This window comes from Bidens hawaiensis, unplaced genomic scaffold (assembly GCF_021521415.1).
Source record: "Bidens hawaiensis isolate Kalapana, Puna unplaced genomic scaffold, B.hawaiensis_p1.1 tig00028464_1, whole genome shotgun sequence".
Classification (NCBI taxonomy): Eukaryota; Viridiplantae; Streptophyta; class Magnoliopsida; order Asterales; family Asteraceae; genus Bidens; species Bidens hawaiensis.
In genome coordinates this window covers 211,090-233,208 of record NW_027494645.1, presented here as the reverse complement: position 1 = coordinate 233,208, position 22,119 = coordinate 211,090, and the positions used below count along the sequence as shown (strand labels likewise).

General features: G+C 36.5%; 2 protein-coding genes and 1 pseudogene across 3 annotated transcripts; 2 read left to right on the top strand and 1 right to left on the bottom strand.

The window, feature by feature from the left end:
* The first annotated feature begins 223 nt into the window (after positions 1-223).
* Positions 224-1,793, top strand: LOC143577105 (DNA-directed RNA polymerase II subunit RPB7). Its single transcript, XM_077061037.1, has 6 exons — positions 224-461; positions 545-710; positions 797-847; positions 941-1,006; positions 1,103-1,171; positions 1,491-1,793. Exons 1-6 carry the CDS (start codon positions 346-348, stop codon positions 1,554-1,556), a joined length of 534 nt encoding a protein of 177 aa, XP_076917152.1. The 5' UTR covers positions 224-345; the 3' UTR covers positions 1,557-1,793.
* Positions 1,794-5,577: 3,784 nt separating this feature from the next.
* LOC143577101 (alpha-mannosidase At3g26720-like) lies at positions 5,578-15,303 on the top strand (annotated as a pseudogene). Its single transcript, XR_013143061.1, has 29 exons — positions 5,578-5,940; positions 9,055-9,261; positions 9,363-9,446; positions 10,066-10,154; positions 10,233-10,407; positions 10,497-10,616; positions 10,693-10,776; positions 10,877-10,948; positions 11,030-11,143; positions 11,223-11,323; positions 11,407-11,500; positions 11,590-11,775; positions 11,841-11,936; positions 12,012-12,077; positions 12,167-12,223; positions 12,300-12,519; positions 12,621-12,760; positions 12,852-12,911; positions 13,275-13,334; positions 13,420-13,539; positions 13,635-13,754; positions 13,838-13,903; positions 13,982-14,094; positions 14,180-14,264; positions 14,354-14,464; positions 14,544-14,639; positions 14,725-14,772; positions 14,863-14,931; positions 15,002-15,303. The product of XR_013143061.1 is annotated as an alpha-mannosidase At3g26720-like (transcript).
* A 953-nt stretch (positions 15,304-16,256) lies between these two features.
* Positions 16,257-17,148, bottom strand: LOC143577104 (uncharacterized). The gene is made up of 3 exons (XM_077061036.1): positions 17,048-17,148; positions 16,705-16,963; positions 16,257-16,478 (listed from the first exon to the last, which is right to left on the bottom strand). Exons 1-3 carry the CDS (start codon positions 17,073-17,075, stop codon positions 16,430-16,432), a joined length of 336 nt encoding a protein of 111 aa, XP_076917151.1. The 5' UTR covers positions 17,076-17,148; the 3' UTR covers positions 16,257-16,429.
* Between the last annotated feature and the right edge of the window lie 4,971 nt (positions 17,149-22,119).

Below are 22,119 nucleotides of genomic sequence, written 5' to 3'. Positions count from 1 at the left end.
CCGGTGCACCGGATTTAAGAACCGGATGCCGCCATGAATATAGTTTATTAATTCGTTTACAATTTTGGCGTAAATTTGCTATTTACTTATGCTTTGGTAATGTATAAACCATTTAAGTAGATTAATATGGAGCTTCAAGTAGTAAATGAACCCGTGAATGAGATTTTGTGGAGACCGAAAGGAATTCGAAAAACTTGTTCACCATAGCCTGAAGCCCTAACCTGCTCCATGTTCTGTCTCGGTCCGACCTGCTGTAGTGATAGCATTGATACAAAACCCATATTGTTATATATTGAAATTGCTAAATAGTTTTGAATTGTACTCTATTTTGTAGTTTTAGGAAATATGTTTTTCCACATAGTCCTGGAACGAAACATGCAGCTTCACCCTCGTCATTTTGGCCGTGACCTTCGCGAAAAGCTTGTTGCAAAGCTCATGAAAGATGTGGAGGGTACTTGCAGGTTCTAATTTCCACATCCTGCAACTGTTTTGGTGTCATATATAACCTAACTTATGTCTAATTTCATTTTCTTTTTATTTGCAGTGGACGACATGGGTTTGTTGTTGCCATAACAGGCATAGAGAATGTCGGCAAAGGGCTTATTCGCGATGGCACGGGTTTCGTCACTTTTCCTGTCAAGTATCAGTGTGTTGTCTTTCGGCCTTTTAAAGGAGAGATACTAGAGGCTGTGGTCTCCATGGTTAATAAGGTTGTTATATACTTTAAGCAGAATGTTTTCTTTTTATAAAAATACATTTTTGGCTAAATAAAGTAATCGATTGCCAAATTTTGCAGATGGGTTTCTTTGCTGAAGCCGGGCCTGTTCAAATCTTTGTGTCAAACCATGTGAGTTAATCCTATTTAGCTATTTGCTAATTACATAAAGAACACGTGTGTTGATTATGAGATCATAATTGTTCTTTTTTAATCTTCTTTTAGTTGATACCTGATGACATGGAGTTTCAGTCGGGTGATATGCCTAATTACACAACTTCTGATGGATCTGTATGAACCATATTTATTCAAAGTTTTATATTTTATCGTTGTCATTCGGCGATGTATTTTTGATTGCTATTGTCGTGTTTTTTGGGTTTTTTTCAGGTAAAAATTCAAAAGGATAGTGAGGTTCGGTTGAAAATCATTGGGACTCGAGTTGATGCCACTGAAATTGTATGGCATAAGTTATTTCAAAAACACAATTATTATAATTTACGTAACTGTGGAGGTTGAATTGTGTAAACTAGTCAAGCTACTCGAGATCGGCTCGCTTGCTAAAAGGTCAATTGAGCCGAGCTTAAATGGGCTTGAGCCTAAAAATAAGCTCGCTTAATAAACAAACCCGAGTCGAAGCTTTACTTATCGAGCTCGAGTACAAATCATGTTTTCTTTTTATTTTTAATATTAATGCGTGTTTGTTTTTTTACAAATTATATATATTATGTCTCTTTAAAACATATTGAATTTATATAATGTGGTTGTTGCTTTGCAGTTTTGCATTGGTACGATTAAAGATGATTTCTTGGGTGTGATTAGTGATCCCGGTACAACTTCTTAATGCGTAGGACTTCTCATGCGCTGTAGACTTGGTACAACTTCGTAATGCATGTGTTACTTGTTATTTCAATAGGGCATTCAGAAAATGAAATCATGCATGTACTGCTATTATATAAACTTTGTTGCACTACCATTTGTGGGTTTTATACTTTTATATATTGTGGTAGTATAAGATGCAGTTTTGAATTGTGAACTATTAATCTGTTTTAGAATTGAGCCCAAAAGTTTATTTGTTTTATTTATTATGTTTGATTTTTGTTTTTTGTTTGTGAATATATAAAGTTTGAGATTGGTGTGTGATCATTGTATAAAGTGTAGTCCAAAAGTTTATTTATTATCAATCATTGGAGAAACATTTAAGAGAAAGTCTCACTTAATTACTGACAAGTCTGATACAATTTGTCTATTTTGGTGTCATTAGCCTTTTTATAATGATCAAAATGCACAAGAAGCCGAAGACCTTTAGGATAAGTAATAATATGGGTTATTAGGTGCAGGGCCGTCTCGTGAGTAAGCCAAATGAGGTCATGGCTTTAGGCCTCCACTTTTAGATGGCCTCCATTTTAAATCAGAGTTATGTATTATAAAATTTTGAAATTAGAGTTCTTCTAGAATTAGTAACTCATTGATAGGCCACAAGCTAATGAAGATTGCTTCATATCTATTATCAGTGCATCATCATCATCATCGTACTCAGTATATCCCACCAATAGCAATGCTATGGTAGGGTCTGAGGAGGGTAAGATGTAGACAGCCTTACCTCTATCCCATAGGGATAGAGAGGCTGCTTCCGGTGAGACCCCGGCTCGATAGTAGTTTTGCATCAAGCCTTGGATATAAGGCACATAGCACTCAATCATCGGGACACCGGCTGATCGGTGCATGTGCCCTTGTCTTTCGGCTATCAACGCCACCACATGATGCCTGATTAACCTTCCGCCACTTTTAACGTTATTTTCACGAGATTAGTAAAATAACGTCAAAATTAGTGCAATTTTGTAGTTCTTGTATACTCTCTAGCGCTATACACATAAAGAAAGGAAAAGAAAAAAGACTCAACATTTTAGTTAGTTTTAAACCTTCGTGGACGTTGAGTCGGCCCTGATTAGGTGTTAAGTGTACATTCATAAACTATTTTAAATGGTATATGTGAGGACTCAAAAAGGCTAGAGATCAGCTTTGGTAATACTCAATTTCAATGTTTGCAAAGATTGACAATTTGTTGGTTGGTTTTGACATTTATATTAAAGTTGATCTTATAAAAATTGATAATTTGTTAGTCGGTTTTGACATGCATATTATAGTTGATCGGATTTTATTGGAAATGATGGAATGGTGGGCGCAATGGTTTTGGTGAGGAAGGCCAACACCCAATAACCATCGAGTTGTCGTTTAATTCGTGTGTTGATTATCGATACGGGACTTGAATTGGTATCAGAGCCAAGTTCAAGAAATTGATAATCGGTCGGCGGCGATCGGTAGCTTGAGGAGGAGTTATCATTCGGCGTATATTGGAACCGAGTTGGGTTTCCGATCAAGGTGTTGCAAAAGATTATTTACATCAAAACAAATAGTGTTTGGTTTTGGTTTTCCGGCGGGCTACGAGTGTTCAACGCCAAAAGTTTCTTTTTATCGAAAAAATTGCTTCCGTGGTATTATTGTTCTGTGATTAAGGAATTACAAAATTGCCACAAAAGGCAGAGGCTTAAATTTTGGTGCACAGGTGTCGATAAGGCCATATGTAGTGGAGAGGCTACAATTGGGGGCGAATTGTGACACGTGGTGCCCAGTCAGCATGGAGTGGAAATTTGTTTTTGGGGTGTAATGGTGTAGGGGCTACAAGTTGGGCCCACAATGTCTTTTTTATTATTTTCTTTTTATAATTAAACTAATTAAATAAAAATCAATTTATTTAAATAATTAAATAATGCATTAAAATTAAAAAAAATACAAAAAAATACATAACTAAAAAAAATACATAACTAAAAATATAAAAAAACACAACTAAAGAAAAAAATTAAAAAAACCATAACTAAAAAAAGAAACTAATATCCGTAATATTCGCGCATTTTTTCACGTCGTCGTTGAAACAATAATGCGGCTTCCTCGTGAAACCCCTCCGCTTTGAGGGATTCGTAGTCGTCTTTCATTTGACGTAATTCCAACGCCTGGTTCAGCTTTTCTTGTTGTTTGTTGGATGCTCGAAGGTCGTTTCCTATTACCGTAGCATTTGTTTCCAAACGACCGACCAACTCGTTTATTTCAACGGGCTCCGTATTGAATCGTGTTGACGACGAACCTTCCCCTTTATTTTTTCTCGATCTCCCGCGTGGTCGAGGCAACTCCTCTACCTCTTCGTCGTCGGCTATATCAACATCGTCGGCTAAATTGACCGTGTCGTCCAGGAAGAAGCTACGAGCATCGGAGGGTGTGTTTGGTGTGCTCGGATTTGTCGACGACGATGTCTTCGACCTTTTTGATTGTCGGTATGAGCCGGCTCGTCGGGCGACGGGAACAGTTGGTACCCACCGCTCCATTTCGCGCACCCGCGTAGTTTTTTCCAACAATTCAAATACTTGAACGGTTTCCCGGGCCGCTCAAAAGTTTGTCCCTGAGCTCGAAAGTCGCTCAAGGCTTGAGTTATAATGTCGTCGTCGTTATGCCCGCTACGCCAGCCGGACCCCTGCAACCGATTAATTATCCCGACAAATTTTTGACAATCGGCGTTAAGCCCCTTCCAGTGGGCTTGAACCGCTTCTTTTCCTCGGTAGTCTTCAGGTTTATTGGTTATCGCGAGCCAAACTTCAAAGACTTTCTTCCAAAACATCCTGGTGGCTTGAAAGTTAGTTACAAATTAAAATTATTTGTCACAATTAGTATACATTTTTATAAACACTAAATACATTTTTAATAAATACTTAATATTAAAAAACTTACCGACGTCGGGATCCTCTGAAATGACGATCCAAGCCCTTGCGAGGGCCACCTCCTCCTCGCTCCAATGCTTGTATGGATCACGTTGCGCCATCGGCTCCCCCGGTTGTTTCTTTTTGTGTTTACGGGTCGCCTTTTTGCTTGAACCGGAGGACCGTGACGTTTGCGTCTCCGGCACCGTCACCGGCTCCGAATCCGGTGGTGTAGACCCGAACGCCGGCATTGTGTTTTGCGGGCTGAGATAGTTGGCGTAGATGTTTAGGTTCGGGTCGGAAAATTGATACGGATTGCTCGGTTGGTTCGGGTTCATCGGGTTCCTTGTAAGTTTGGTTGGCTCGATTGCGAACCATACGTTTGACCGAAACCAGGGAATTGGTAGTTCGGTTGGTTCGATTGCGAACCATACGCTTGACCAAAACCAGGGAGTTGGTAGTTCGGTTGGTTCGGGTTTATTTCTAGGATTCATTTTGTTTATTTTTTGTAAGAATTTGGGTATGATTTGTGTATAAAATAGATACAAAATGAAGAAGAAGGGTGTATGTTTATATATATATATTGTTTAATTTTTTATTTTTTTTTTAAATTTGATCGTTGTCAAACGGTCATATTATTATAATATTATTATTTTTCTTCTCCAACCGGCGACAAGTAAACCCCGCCCCCGCCCCTTTCGCCCAATTATCGCCCGGGGAGGGTGGCGGTGTTCTAGCCCTTTATCGCCCCGTTTCGCCCTAACCATCGCCCATTACACATGGCCTAATAGGATTAGTTTTTTGTGGAAAATTTTGTAAAAGGTGTATCACAAAAGTCAACAGGGGCTTAGGTTACGAAAGGAGGAAATTGAATTATTCCAGGAGGAATTCGAAAGAAACAAAAAAAGTCTCAAGTTAGTTTTTTTTTTCTTTCTTGGTTGAGTTCTTGTTTGGTTAAACAAGTTGCTTTAAACACTTTTGCCGGATATTTTATTTGAGTTGAACAAATCGGTTTAATTTAGGGTTCGTATTTTATTGGATTAAACGAGTTAAGTTTTAACCAAAGTTTAAATTATTTTGCGAGCAAACGGGTTCTCGATAGTATGAGGTTTGAATATGTTGTTGGAAGACTTAAGGCGTTTGAGGAACGTCTACGGGGTAGAGGACGCGCTTCAAATTCACAAGGTCAGTTACTTTTCAATCGGACAGAAAATAATTACAAAGGGAAGTCGTATGATCAGTCTGGTAGCCGAGGTAAGGGTTGGCCGAGTCCACAGGGACGTGGAAGAGGCCGGGAAACCAGAGGTCAAGACTGAGAGGATGAGGATCAATATGGTTGTGAAAACTGAGATGGTCAACATCGTGGGTCAAGGTATACGGGTCAAAGAAAGGATCGTCAATGGAGAAGGAAGGATATGTCACAGGTTCAGTGTTACCGTTGTGATGAGTTCGGTCACTTTGCGTCTTCGTGTTCGGAACGTATGAAGAAAAAGGAAGAGTCTAATTTGAACAAAATTGATGATTTTGATCCAAGTTTATTTATGATAAAAGGTGATCAGAAAACGGTTTTTCTGAATGAAGATTGTGTGATTCCAAAGCGTTTCGAAATTGAACTGATGGAGAAAGATGTTTGGTATCTCGATAACGGAGCATCGAATCACATGACGGGTAATAAAGCATATTTTTATGAATTGAATAAACAAGTCACGGGAACGGTGAAGTTTGGAGATGATTCTTGTATTGATATTCGGGGAAAAGGGTCGGTCTTAATTAAAGAAAAAACGGGGGAGCAACGTTTGTTGACTGATGTCTACTACATCCCGAGCCTACAGTGCAATATCATAAGTCTTGGTTTAGCAACGGAAGGTGGATGCGAGATTCACAAGAAACATGATTTTCTAACCATTAAAGATGATGCAGGTAAGCTTTTGATGAAGGTGACAAGGACTAAGAATCGATTATACAAGATTAGCATCAAGATAACAAGTCCCGGTAAACGAGCTATCATTGGAGTGAAGAATTTTGCAGGTAGGGATCTTCAAAGTATTGGACTGAAAGAAGACAAGCCTGTTACGAGTCGGGTTCCAATCAAATATCCAAGTTCCAAAATTTAAAGTCCAAAGAAGAGAGTTCAAGAAACTAAACGCGTGGTCAAGGAAGTGATTCAAGCCCAAGGGAAGGCGTCTAATGATCAAACGAAGCAAGTGTGTCTTCTAGCCAAGTGGAGCCCAAAGAACATTGCAAGAGATCATGAAAAGCCTCGAAAGAAACAAGAGAATGCTGACAAGCGTGAAGTTGAAGACCCGCCAATTTCGAGTAGGAAATTAGGGGTGAGTCGGGTGACTCGGGTACAACAATTGCGGGGGTGATTGTTGGGTCAATTGTTGTTTGGCCCAAGTGTAAGGCCCAACCCAAGAATTAGGGTTTTATAATATTTGATAATGTCTTGGCTAGCAAGTTAGGTTAGTCTATATAAACAGAGTTATGGTTAGACATTGGAGTGTGTGGAGTTGGTGTAACCGAGATAGGGTTCATCAAGAGTCAAACCGAGTTATGGTTTGAGAGATTTGTAATCAGTTTTTTAGAGTTATATTTTCCGATTAATATAAACGAGAGTTAATCGTTTAATTCGTGTGTTGATTATCGATACGGGACTTGATCACCTACAAGTGATTAGGTATTAATCCCGTCAAGAACAAAACCATGGCGTTATATATTGTTTCTGGAACCAAAACAACCAACGTTGATTTCACAAACACCATTATGGTTGTTGGAAAATGTTAAAATACGAAATAAGACAAAAAAGAGAAGTGTGAGAAAGATTTTTGACTAAAAAAGACCTCCAAAAAAATTTCAAGAAAAATAACAAAAAATCATAGTGGTTGGTTCCTCACTTGCTTATGTGGCAGGTGGCTGGCACACCTCCTATGAGTCTATGACTACAACACTCAGTCTAAACAGTTTTACATGCAAGTATGTAGATTGCGAACAAATTTATAGGAAAAAATTTTATTTAGCTTTAACCTAATCAAATAATAAAAGAGAGTTTTGTATAAAATTGTAACATGCATTAGTAGAAAACTAGTACTATGACCCTTGTGTTGCGAAGGGTTGTGAAACAGTAACGTAAATGACTAATAGCGTCCAGATAATACCACAAAATCAGTCATTTATATCAAAGAAAGTTTTAGAAGGCTCAGAAGCGCTAGCTTATTGTAGCTGCAAATAAATTGCAACGAAAAAAAAAATAATCACAACAATATTTTTTGAATCATCATCGCCTCTATCTCTTTGACATTTAACCATTTAAAAGTGAAGTCAAGTTAGGGTGAAAATCATATCTGAATATATTGAAGTTTTCACAATAAAAGGGTTAGGCGAGCATCATAACCCTCAATGCTCCGCTATGCATCATCGCGTCAACATCAAAGTGGGTACAATCGACTACATGTAACAATACAAACCCCGCATGCACAATGCACTTGCTAAGTATCAGGTAAAACACCATCAAACACAAACCGAAAGGTTTTTACAGTAGAGGGTCCAGAGTCCTCAATGCTATGGTTGTCATGCACAACACTAATAACATGAACCACAAATGGTTGATTGCACTCCCAAAGACTAATTAAGGGCAAATATATCAGGAATTACAAACTTGAATAGAAAACACCATAGGCCAACGAAGAAAAACATAACACAAATCCGTTTTGTAACTTCATATCACTATCTTAAAAATTGGGGATTTAAAACTTAAGTCAAATGCAGAGACTAAATAAAAGCTAACAACAACATAAAATCAAATTAAACCCAATAACAGTATAACACCACATAACTAAATGAAACCAGGTTCACCGCCACATAAAGTTCCGTTAGTAGAAAATTTTATCAACTTCTACTTTTCATAACCAACAATAAGAATTAAGTAAAAGTATTTCATTTTCTTTTACAAAAGTAGCAACATATTACATTATTACTATGAGCAATCATATTTAAATAATTTTGTCTTTTTCTTACGTGTCGTCCACTAGTATATTGCTTGTGCCACATATTGCTTGTGCGTTGAAGTCAGGTATTTCATAAAATGTCACTTATGCTGGGTCAAGCTAGTGTTACTCATCCTTTAAAGTATAGGTTAAGATGTTTACATCACTATATAATAATAATAATAATAATAATAATAATAATATTGCGTTATTCCTTATTATATATGTTTTGTTGACTCGTAGAAATACTTGTTTAGAACTTTGGATAAACTACACGTACACTTAACCTTATCCACACTTTTGATTCAAAGTAAAGTAGGTGGCAAAACAAAACAAAACAAAACAAAACAAAATAAAAATAAAAGAGCCTTGACATTATTACACCATGCGTATCGTTAGCTTTACTTCACTTACGGCAAAGGGGCGCATTCAATCCTTGCTTGTATATTTGTTTTCAGTTCTTCTGTTTGGCGCGGGGTAGAGCAGTTTGGTAGCTCGCAAGGCTCATAACCTTGAGGTCACGGATACTAATCAACTTCCACAACACTCACTCACTCACTCACTCACATAACAAAGGCCTTTGTTATTATCGTTTTCAGGTTGCAGATAGCCACCGGAGACGATGAATCGCTTGCTGAGTACACTGATCCTCCTCGTGTGGTTTTGTGCCGTGGAGTGCAAGTACATGGTGTATGACACTGCTCAAACAATCAAAGCTGACAAGCTCAATGTTCATCTCGTACCTCACTCTCACGATGACGTAGGCTGGCTCAAAACAGTCGATCAGTACTACACCGGTGCTAATAACTCAATTCGAGTATGTTTTTACTTCTCTATGCGCACATGCATTTATTTGATTATTAGTTCATCATCAACTGTCAACTGTTGTTTGATTTAATTGAAATTGAAATTGGACAGGGCGCGTGTGTTCAGAACGTGTTGGATTCCGTGATATCAGCTTTGATTGATGATAAGAATCGGAAGTTCATCTACGTTGAAATTGTAATAATAAGTTTCTAATTTTGTATATTCGATTTCGTTGTAATTAGGTTATTAATTTGATAAGGCAAATTAGACTTTAATAATCACACATTTTTGTAGTTCGCCGATAATAGTCGCACTTCGATGTCACCGGTCCCACATTTCATATTCATTGTTTTCATTGGACCTTTTAAGTTTTTCCGAATTTCAAACAGATGTTTTAGGGCTTTTGATATTAATTCAAGCTGATGTTTTAGGGCTTTTGATTCGAAGGAGAATACAAGTTGATTGATGTAAAACTTATCTCAAAACAGTGCTCCAAACGGCTTGGTTTTTGGTAATTGGAAGTTTAAACACCCAAATTGGAGCCCCATTTTGAGGTAAGTTTTACATCAATCGACTTGTATCATTCTTCTTATCAAAAGCCCCAAAGCATCATACTGGAACTCGAAAAAAAAAACTTAATGGAATTAAGTGTTTTTAATGGGTCGAATGAGAAAAAGTAGGGCCAAATGCGGGACTAGTGGCAAAATATTTTTGAGGTGGGATTATTATCGGTCAACTGTAAAAAGATGAGATTATCAAAATCCAATTTGCCATTTGATAATTGATTATTTTTCCCCTTATTCGTTCAATCTAGGCGTTTTTCCAGCGATGGTGGAATCAGCAGAGTGAAGTACTTAAAACTAAGGTCAAGGAGCTTGTTAATAACGGTCAACTTGAATTCATGTGTGTTGATTGATTTTGAGCTTTTAATTTTGTTGTATAAATGTACTCATTCTTAACCCTAATTTTTGCACTATTAAGAAATGGGGGGATGTGCATGCACGATGAGGCGACACCGCATTATATAGATTTGATCGACCAGACAACTTTGGGACACATGTTTATCGACCGGGAGTTTGGTCAGAAACCTAGAGTTGGTTGGCAGATTGATCCTTTTGGTCACTCTGTTGTCCAGGCTTACTTGTTAGGTGCTGAGGTATACAGTTGATTAGCTTTCTGAGATATAACTTAATGAACAGTTTAAGTGATGTTTGGTTGATGTACCGTACCTGCAATATGTTGCAGGTGGGATTTGACTCTCTGTACTTTGCTCGAATGGATTATCAAGACAGGGAAAAGAGGAAAAATGAAAAGACTCTTGAGTTTGTATGGCAGGGTTCTAAGTCTCTCGGTTCATCTTCACAGGTGATGTTTTGTTTATTAGCTTGTTGTTAATGTTTAAGTGGTCTGCTAGTTAATGTTTTTATGTGGTGACGTGCAGTTATTTACTGGTATATTTCCCAGACATTATGATCCCCCTGATGGTTTCACATTTGAGATAAATGATGTGTCTGAACCTATTCAGGTAATTGACATAGAACACAATTACCTTGTGTGATCTTTGATTCCTGTGTGGCTGTGTTTGATTTTCTTTTCTTGGTTTGCTTATTTGCTCTGTTTTGAAGGATGATCATCTCCTTTTTGACTACAATGTTCAAGAACGGGTCAATGATTTTGTAGCTGCTGCTGTTGCTCAAGTATGTAACTGTTACATGCATGGGAATCTTTTTGTAGTTTTAAGTAGTTATATTCTTAATTATGTTTCATATTTGGTGAAGGCTAATGTAACAAGGACAAACCATATAATGTGGGCAATGGGAACCGATTTTCGGTATCAATATGCAGTTTCATGGTTCAGGCAGATAGACAAATTTATACATTATGTTAACCTGGTATTCCTCTTCACATTTGAATGTCGTTTACTTCTTTACATACTGTGAAGAAACTAATAAGTTAGTTGTTATTGTTAAGGATGGGCGTGTGAATGCACTATATTCTACCCCATCCATTTACACAGATGCAAAATATGCAGCCGGTGAAACATGGCCTCTGAAAACTGATGACTTCTTCCCGTGAGTACAATCCTTCAATGTCAAACAAATTGAAACCCTGTACTTCATCTTATGTTCTAAAAGAAGAAAATGAAAACTTTTAGATATGCAGATAAAGTAAACACCTATTGGACTGGATACTTTACTAGCAGGCCAACTTTTAAAGGTTATGTCAGGACAATGAGTGCTTACTATGTGGTAAGTTGCATTTATTATAGAAACTATTTTTATAATAAAAGCTATGTTCTGTACTTCTGTTAAGATCTCACACTCTGCTGCAAATTCAGGCTGCAAGACAGTTAGAATTTTACAAGGGCAGGAATGGTTCTGGTTCAAATACAAATGCCCTAGGGGATGCTCTTGCAATTGCTCAACATCATGATGCAGTTAGTGGTACCCAAAGGCAGCATGTAGCTGCTGACTATGCACTGCGTATTGCAAAGGGCTATGCTGAGATGGAGCTGATTGATATTGTTAAATTTAGTTTAAATAATCAAGAGCCGCTAGTGTTGATTATTCTAGTACTACATACATGCAGGCTGAGAAAGTTGTTGCTTCTTCTTTGGCGTTCTTAACATCATTAAAATCAAGTGGAAACCATGAAAATTAAAAATCAGTTGGCACGTTTCAGCAGGTTGAATGTGGATAATATTTATGTGATTTTAACTACCTATTTGGTCAATGGCTAATTGGTAGTTTGATATATCAGTGTCCTCTACTTAACATAAGTTATTGTCCTCCATCAGAAGCTGTTTTGAGTGATGGAAAGAGTTTGGTATGCATAATCTTCATCTCTTTTTTATTAATTTCTTATATTTTTCGATGTCTAGATGACTATCATAGTAAACTCTCTTATCCTCGTAGGTGATAGTTGTCTACAACCCTTTAGGATGGAAGAGAGAAGAAGTGGTCCGAATTCCTGTGCGTGCTGAACTTGACCTTGACTTTGACTTTTAAGTTCTATTGTTTCTGTTTGATCTAATGCGAGTTGCTGCAGGTTTCTTCTCATGAATTAATCATTTCAGATTCAAGTGGAAAAGAAATTGAATCACAGCTTCTTCCAATTTTCAATGCATCATTAAACACAAGGGATTATCATGTTAAAGCATATCTTGGTAAATCTCCAACTACTACACCCCAATATTGGCTTGGATTTACAGCATCTGTACCGCCTCTCGGTTTCAGCACCTACATTATCTCAAGTGCCAAACACACAGGTCAACTCACTGACCCTGTTGTTACAACTGTGTCAATGTTACAAATAAAGGTTCACAACAGTTGAGATGATATTAATATGACGTGTAATAATGATTAGCAGATACAAGTTCAACAATGTCAACAGTGTCGACTTCAGATAGTACTAATGATAAAACTGTAATTGTTGGTGGAGGAAATTTGAAGCTGCATTATGCTACAGATGAGGGAAAGCTTACACATTATATCAATAACAGAAACTTGGTAGTTAGCTTATATTAAGTTGTAGCAGCCGTGTGATATATGATTTTATCAAACATAATATTAATATTCATTTCTCGGCACATGATTCAAGGTTGAAGAATCCATTGTACACTCATATAGCTACTATTCTGGGCATAATAGCACAAATCAGGTACATTGATTCTGTTCATTTTTTTTTCATTCTTGTATAATAAATTACATGAATGGTCCTTGTGGTATATCCGGATTTTACTTTTGGTCCACAATTATGAGAAAGTGCACTATCAGTCCCAACTTATACATAAACGTAACAAAAATGGTCTCTGACATGTATGGGCGATTAACTTTTGTTGTTAAGTGGTGTTAAATGCCCAAAATACCCCTTACTATGTTACAGTTGTGCATAAGTTGGGTTCTGTGGTGTACTTTCACATACCTGAGAACCAAAAGTGAAATCTAAAAATAACACAGGGACCATTTGTGTAATTTTTTTTCTCTTCTATTCATCTTCTGAAGTTGTTTCTGATTTTTGAAGGCCTCTGGAGCTTATATCTTCCGTCCTAATGGCACATTTCCAATAAAATCTGAAGGGCAGGTAAGCAGTTATTCTTTTTCTAGGCCTATTTGATTTGAGGTAATTAACAGTTTAACACAAGGACCCATTACATGTTCTATTACAGAAAGCTTTTGCTGTAATAAAAGGTCCATTAATGGATGAGGTGCATCAACAGCTCAACTCATGGATATATCAGGTCACTCGTGTATACAAAGAGAAGGAGCATGCTGAAGTTGAGTTTACTGTAAGTTTTCAGTGGCTTGATTATATGTCATGGTGACAGTTTTCTGGTAACACGTGCATACTATCTAATTTCATGTTCTATAATTTGGTAACTAGATTGGACCTATACCTATAGATGATGGTGTCGGGAAAGAAATAACAACTCAGATTACAACTTCCTTAAAGACAAACAAAACATTCTATACTGATTCCAATGGGAGAGACTTCATCAAAAGGGTATATATATAGATATATAGCTATATTTGTATCTTAATATTTCTCTCTTTGTTTGCAGCCTGATATTAGTCACTGTTTTGTAGGTTCTTAATTACAGAACCGACTGGGACCTGCAAGTTAACGAACCAGTTGCTGGAAATTATTACCCAGTATGTGCTCAAATAATAACTTAAAAGTTTTGAGTTTCTTATAATTGTTTTGACTTGTTTTTTTTCATGGTTGCTTAGATAAACCTTGGAGCTTATGTTAAGGATGGAAATTTGGAACTTTCGGTGTTAGCGGATCGTGCGGTAGGTGGCTCAAGTTTAAAAGATGGTCAAATAGAACTAATGCTCCATAGGTACAATTTTCAGTCACTGATGATGTGGCACCTCCAAATATTATAAACATTTATAGAAGCACGTACTTTTAAATTGTTTTTGTAGGAGGCTGTTATTCGATGATGTTAAAGGCGTTGGTGAGGTGCTAAATGAGACGATATGTGTCCTTGATGATTGCAAGGGATTGGTGGTAAGCACGTTCTTGTTCACTTAGCAAAGTAATAAAAACAAAAAGAAAAAAAGAATGCTAACTTAATATTCATGTATGGTGTTTTTTAGGTCCAGGGCAAGTATTATATTAGAATTGATCCCGTGGGAGATGGTGCCAAGTGGCGTCGCACATTTGGTCAAGAAATTTATTCCCCACTCCTGTTAGCATTTGCAGAACAAGTAATATGATCTTCTATCATTATACATATCTCTATATGTGTGCATTCATGTGTCCTTTATATATGTTTATATGTTGCAGGATGGAAATGATTGGAAAAACTCTGACGTATCATCATTCTCAATGATTGATGAATCATATAGCTTGCCAAACAACACAGCAATTATAACTCTACAGGTATACATTGATCATCTTGCAAACCTGTGTTGTTCATCGAGGCCATTCATTGATCATACTGTATGTGAATATTTGATCACTGCAGGAGCTTGAGAGTGGAACCGTACTCCTTCGATTGGCTCATCTTTACGAGGTTTTTGTTCAACTTCAACATGTTTTATAATAATTTGTCGTGTGACATTTAGTATGATACTTAAAAGGGTTGTTTGTATGGTTTTGAAAGGTAGGGGAGGACAAAGATTATTCTGTAATGGCGAGTGTCGAGCTAAAGAAGCTGTTTCCAAGTAGAAAGGTATTTAACTTTTCATTATGGGAGTTTATACTGAGATTGTTGTTTTGATCTGTGTTAATTTTTATTCCAGATAAGGAAAGTGAGAGAAATGAATCTATCTGGTAATCAAGAAAGAGGTGAGATGGATAGGAAGAGGTTAAAAGTGGAAAGTGAAAGATTCATCAGAAGAGAAGGTTGTGAGGGGAGGTGGTGTTGATCCTGAAAAGCTAGTAGTGGAACTTGGACCCATGGAAATCCGGACGTTCTTTATCGACATTGATAATCTCATAATGTTTGGTTCTGAATGATGTATATTTGACCATGTTATGGTCATGTAGGGTGAACTTTACCATGTTGTGGTCATGCAGGATGTATTTGACGATGTGTTTTTAATCGTTCATCCTTTTGGTTTATTTTGAAGTCTTGTGATGGAACTGAGTCCGGGTTTGGTGACACTTAAGGAATTCATGAAATGAGTCACTCTTTGCGACAACCAAAAGGGTAACCGACTTCCTTTCTTTAAGGTCAAATGTGTGTGTTGGATATGACTAAAGGAAAAATAAATCAAGCTCCAAAGAACAAGAGAGTTCCTTTGAGACAAAAGACATCTTATGCTTGATTCTTTCTAATCTAAAAGACAATTATATATGTAAAAGCAAACTTCATCATGGAATAAATCTGAGTTAATTGTGCTCCCCCCTTGAACCGGCTTCGGTCTTAGGTATCCGTTTGACGTGGATGGGTCGGTTATGGTCAAGGGTACGAGTAGTCTGACCGCATCAATTACTGTTTTCACACATCCAGTCTACTGCAGTAAAAACACACATCACGCTGCAACCTTCAGCAATGACCAAGTTCATCAACTGTTTTAACCAAGTACCTCACACGAGCACGTTCACTATTTGAATTTGATTTTTTAACTACAAAATACACCCTTTAATTCTACTTCTAAAATCCACCCGTTGTCTGCTTTGTGAGACTTAAACCCACACCAATTTGGTGGGATGAACACCAGGAACCACTAGGCCATCAGCAAATAGATTCTATATCTTTGGGTGTTCTAAGAAAAAGATTAATATTTTGTAGTGGAAGAAGGGTTCAAACCAGAGCAAGTGAGAAACTTAAATTACAATCTGCTAAATATCATAGTGAGCGGGCAGTGATCGTTCTTGCACACATCAATATACCAGAAAGATCACCAACTGTTGAAGTAAAGAATTTGCATGCTGCAATAAAGAATATTTCCAAATGTGTTGGGAGATATATCATAGTAGGGATTCAAGCAGGTAACAAAGATACAAAATGCCTGATAATTACAAAAAAAAGTTCTTGCTTTTATTCTTGTTCTTATCACTTTCATTCCATAATGAATAAATAATCATTTTTCATATTCAAACATAACTTGGCCAATTCAACTGTAACACCAATAATATAAACACAGGCAACACATACACTCCAATCCATTATGAAACAAGAAGCACACAAATAAATCCCAATAATTAACCGCCCGCAAAAATCCCTAACCGAAGCACTCTTCCAACACACAACAGCAGCAAAGGGCCGCCAAACTGCAAAACAAAAAATGTTCAATTCCACAATCCACGACAACCATCTCTTACCTAAACTTTTTTGCATTACTGTGTAAAGTGAGTCGGGCATGTTTGGGATTGAGTTTCAAAACGCTTTTTTCTATTTAACCGTATCAAAAGGCTAAAATAAAAAACGAACACTTTTTAACTTAGGGGCTTTTTAATTGTTTTCAAACGCAATCCCAACCATACCCGAAGTACATACCAGCCCTTAAGGAAAGAAGAGCAGCCATCCTGATCATGATGATGATCATAGTTGTAAGCCTGGTATTGCGGCTGAGGCGGATAATTTGGAGCATAATATCCTTGATAAGAAGGCGGATGATGCGGGTGTGGCGGATACGAATACCCGCCTTGTCCTGATTGATCCGGGTACTGGTAACCCGGTGGAGGGTACGGTTGTGGTGGTGCAGATGGGTAGCCTGGTGGTGGTTGCGATGGCGGAGGGTATGTAGACCCGTATCCTTAATTTAACCAAACCAAATTAATAAGGAGGAGGTTGTTAGTTTGATATTTGAAATCAACAGAAATGAATGAATAAATATTACCTGGTGGTGGGTAGTCCTGATAGCTCATTTCTTTCTTGCTTGATCAGAGTCGATGAATGAAGATGGGATTGGATTTTTGTTTTCCTAGGAATATTTATTTATATTGTCGCCATAAACTTAGGAACCCTCTAGAGTCTACTTGGGTTATAAATCACGTCAAACGATTCGGGTAATTAATTTTAAGATTAATTGTAGGTTTGTAAAATTTATACAAAATTACGCTTCACTTTTAGTAAGTTCAGGTTAAATTTGATGACAATTAACTTTTTCAGAACTTTTAATTTTAAATATACAAAACAACTCGTTATATAAAAAATAAATAAATAAATAACTTTTGGGGTTGCTTTTCTAGTCAACAACTTAATAAGTTATAATTATACCATTTTATTTAAAAAAATGTTTGTGGGAAGGTATTGCGAGAAGTGATATTACAGCGAGAAGTGCGAGAAGTGAATGTATAATTCCATTAATTTCTAATTTCACTCACTTTCATATGATGTTACATACATATATGTAGGTTGGTTGTATTTATGTCTTAATTATACATTCAAACCTACATACAAACATATAAATGTACCAAGCCACATTCAAACCTATGTACCTACACACATACAAACATACATACACATATACAAACATACGTACCTACACACATACATATGCACCTACACAACGCACCTACACATAAGAAAGAGAGTGAAATTAGGAATTAATGGAGTTACACATTCACTTCTCGCATTTCTCGCTGTAAAAAAACTTCTGAAATGATCCAATACATACACACACACACACACACACACACACATATGTTTAAGAAAGAAATCAAATTATTGCAATAAATGAGAGAAGTGGCTTCAGCCAATAGAAAATTTTTATTCTTTTTCCTTTTTATTTAAATGGACGGGTAGAAAGGTAAAGTCCTATAACTTTTTTATATGGAAAGTATTATTTTTGTTGCTGAAATAATTTACTTGTTTAATTAAATTGTTTATATTCAAATATTATTTGAAATTTAAATATCAGATTCAATTATCCCTACATTTAGGTTAATTCATAGTATCATAACATCGATGTTTTGCAATTGAATCCACATTAGAAAAATGTGATCTTCAGTTATTCTCAATTTGATCTTACAGAAGATTTCAACGACCAGTCATAAATTCAGGGCAATCACAAATATTTTTCACATATCAGAAAAGATAATTGAGGAATAAATTATCGAAGGAACAATTTCAGTCAGTAATTGCGGTCTTCAGTTAACCTCCACCCTCCTTAATTATTCCAAATAGGATTAATTCTATAACCAGGTTATGTTATCGTTATTATTAATATCAGTTTTGAACCATCAGTAATTGTAACTGACACATTTTCTTATAACATAATATGATTCACTATTAATTTTATTGATCCGTTGTTAACTCATTTCTTATTTGGCATGATATTACATCAATATCACCCTTTATTAGTTGGTTTTTTTGTTACGAATCAAATCGAAAATTAATTATAAATGTTCTTCAACCACAACGATTGTTTTCATTATAAAAACATAAAAAAATTGACTTTACCTTTCTACACAACATTAATATATCAACACATTCTTATATTGGTAAATAAGAGGCGATGGATAACCAATCACCATCATTATGTGAAGGTTATTTTTTTTTTCAATTCAATTTGTCAAATTATTATTTATAATTTGTTTCAATCAATCCTTTTTTCTCATTCTTTGTTTTTGTTTTTGGGTTTTGTAACCAATTGGTTTTGTACAATTATATGTTATAACTGGTAATGATTTGGTTTATATTTTGAGAGGTTGTTAGCAGTTTGGTGTAGTTAATTCGATATGTAGATGTTGTGGTGTAGGTTAAATTGTTAGGCATTTTGTTGTGTTGTTTATGTGTATTACGTATGTGTAGGTTAATATGGATTTCATTTTGTTGTTTTCCTAACATGTCGTTCATTAATGTGTAGGTAATTGATTATGCCCTTGTAGGTTCATCTAGATGTACACATGGTGTGTTTCTTGATATGTTTTACATGTCAGTAGATTAATTTATATTTACATTCACTGTGACATCAACTTTTGGTTGGTTAATCTGATATGAAGTTGTTGTGCTTTAGACTGTGTAGGTTAATTTGATATGATGTAGGTTAATATGATAGGCATGTCGTTGTGTTGCTGATGTTGATTAATGACGAACGTAAGTACAAAAAAACGTATTATATTAAGAATCATGCTTTTTTACAACATTTTAACCTTTTGATCTTTTAATTTTTTTTAGACACCTTGCAACCTAATATTTACTTCAAACCGAACGGAACCAAGTATTGGATCCCGAATGTTCCTGCGGTTCTTAAACCTAAACAAGATGTAGTCTTTAACGTTGGGAAGATGTCGTCACTATGTACAAGTCATATGCAGAAAAAGCAGGTTTCGATATACGGATCACAACCAAAACTTACACAAAAGTTGTTCTGACGCATCGATATATTGTTTTCTCTAGACATGGTAATCGTCGCTTCAAACCGATTGACACCATGAACACTGCATCAACGTTTAAGCAACTCAACATGAAAAGTAAACTTACCGGGTGTGAGACATGTATAAGAGTGATCTTTAAAGTGGTAGAAGGCTCTGAAATAACATGGACTTAACTAGGGGTAAAAGAAAACTGGATTTCTCGGATAAAGAGTTTATTCAAGGTCTACAAACAATGGGTTTCGGTCCTACAAAAGCTCATCGTGTCCAAAGCTCTTTGAAGGGTGGTCAGCACCTTGTACGAGGAACTAAGGATGACTGGAAGAACCATGTTCGAGGTGTTAGGTGTTACAATGCAGACAGAGACACACAGATGGTTATTAACAAGTTTAAAGATAACAACATCCACTTCAACAACTACTTTTTTAAGTACCTTGCTGAAGAGGAAGAGCTAAGGAACATGTTTTGGGCTGATGATATATCGCAAAGTAACTACAAGTTGTTCGGCGATGTAGTAGCGTTTGACGCCACCTACCATACTAACAGGTTAGTATCCACTATTTTTATATTTGTGAATAATTTGTCGTCAAATATTGTCTAACATCATTAATCATTATGTTGTAGGTACTCCATGATTTTTGTCCCCTTCACGGGTGTTGATTGACACAAAAAATGTGTGACTTTTGGGGCAGGGTTAATCTCCAACGAGACAACTGACTCCTATAAATGGTTATTGGAGATCTTCATCAAAGCTCATGGCAAACCTCCATAGTTGGTTTTGGCGGACCAGGATCCAGCTATGAAACAAGCCGTTTCGGTTGTTTTGACGGAATCTTATCATAGACTATTCATGTGGCATGTAACCGATAAAATACCTACAAAGGTAATCAATCCATACCCTTCACATTTAATACCCATCAATATCAATTTCTGCATGTACTCTAAAATTAGTTATCCTACACACATCAGATCAAATAAAAGACATATCATAAGCATAATCTACAGTAACACATACACATATCATTAGCTTCTTACTCACCCCACACAGACCATGATTGAGCATTTCCTACAACAGCCACATGTGTAGGAAAATACACCTGCCACATGTGTAGAAAAATACACCAGGCAGATGTGTATAAGCAACCTGACATAGGATCACTCACACACAACAGCTCAACCTCCTACATTTTGATACTGCAAATTTTTACAACCAACCAGAAGTTACTAATTTATATTTGTATTTTGTAGCTTAAAGGAGAAATGGAACGTAACAATGAAATAAAATCTCGTGTTCATAAGCTTGTATGGAACGTCTTCATAAAGCTCGAGACATTAGTAGACCGATGGAATGAGATGATAACGAAGTTCCATTTATCTAGTAACAAGTGGTTGAATGACATGTATGCTATACGTCATCAATGGGTACCTGCTTAGTTCAGAGAGACACCGATGTGTTGTTTAATGAAAACAACATCTCGATGTGAAAGTGCGAACTCACAGTTCAAAGTCAATTCTAGCGAAGGCAACACACTTGTCGATTTCATGCTTTTCTTTGAACAAGCTTTGAACGCGCAACGATTCGTTCAAAGACAACTGCAGTATGACACAACAACAACGTTACCGCCTATGTTGACTCACTTACCATTTGAACTTCATGCTTCGCACGTTTACACATAAGATATTTTTAAAGATGTTCAAGAAGATATTTATGAGTGCATTTATAGTTGCTCATGTGAACGAGTTGAGTCATTTAACGAAAGGAATATACACTTTGTTAAGCACCACGACCAAAACAAAAATTTGGTTGGTGAGTTTAAGGTAATTTTTACACCAATGTTAACCACTCTTCAATTTATAACATTTTCAACCATTAGTTGACCAACATCTATTGTCTTGTCTTATGTAGGTAATTCATAACATAGCAGAGAACTCTTTTTGGTGTTCATGCAGGTTGTATACTCGAATTGGTTTTGTTTGCCGCCATGTATTTTGCGTGTTCAAAACGGATCTTGTCGACAAAATACCTGATGGTTACATCCACCCGCGCTGGAGAAACAATGTATTATCCTCATCAATGTTCAAGATTGAATACAGATATAGCGCCCCTCTTGATGAAAAACTCTAAACTTCGACATGAGTTCATCAACTTAACCAACCAATGTGCAGATCGGGCAAGAGGCGACGTTGATTTGCTTAAAGCTATGGTAGAACAAATGAAAGAACTTAAGGACAAGATATGGCAAGCAATAACCAATGAACCGCCATGTAATAACAAATCACTCATAATTCAAGATTTGCTTGGAGTGAAAGAACCTGAAGCTATAAATGTAACATCTCCGAAAGGTATACGAACAAAGGGTTCCGGTAAGCGTAGGTGGAACATTGGTTATGGTGAAAAGGCTAGAAAGAAAAGGAAGAAACACAGAAGAACGTGCAAAAAGTGTAACAGGCTAGTTCGCGATTATGATAAACGCAACTGCGAAAAAGTGCGAAAAGCAAGGGAATTGAGAAGGAAATTAAGTAGAGAGAAAGGAATTTTTAATAACAGTGACTCTGATAACGGGCCGACTGATGAGGAAGATTACGAAGACAC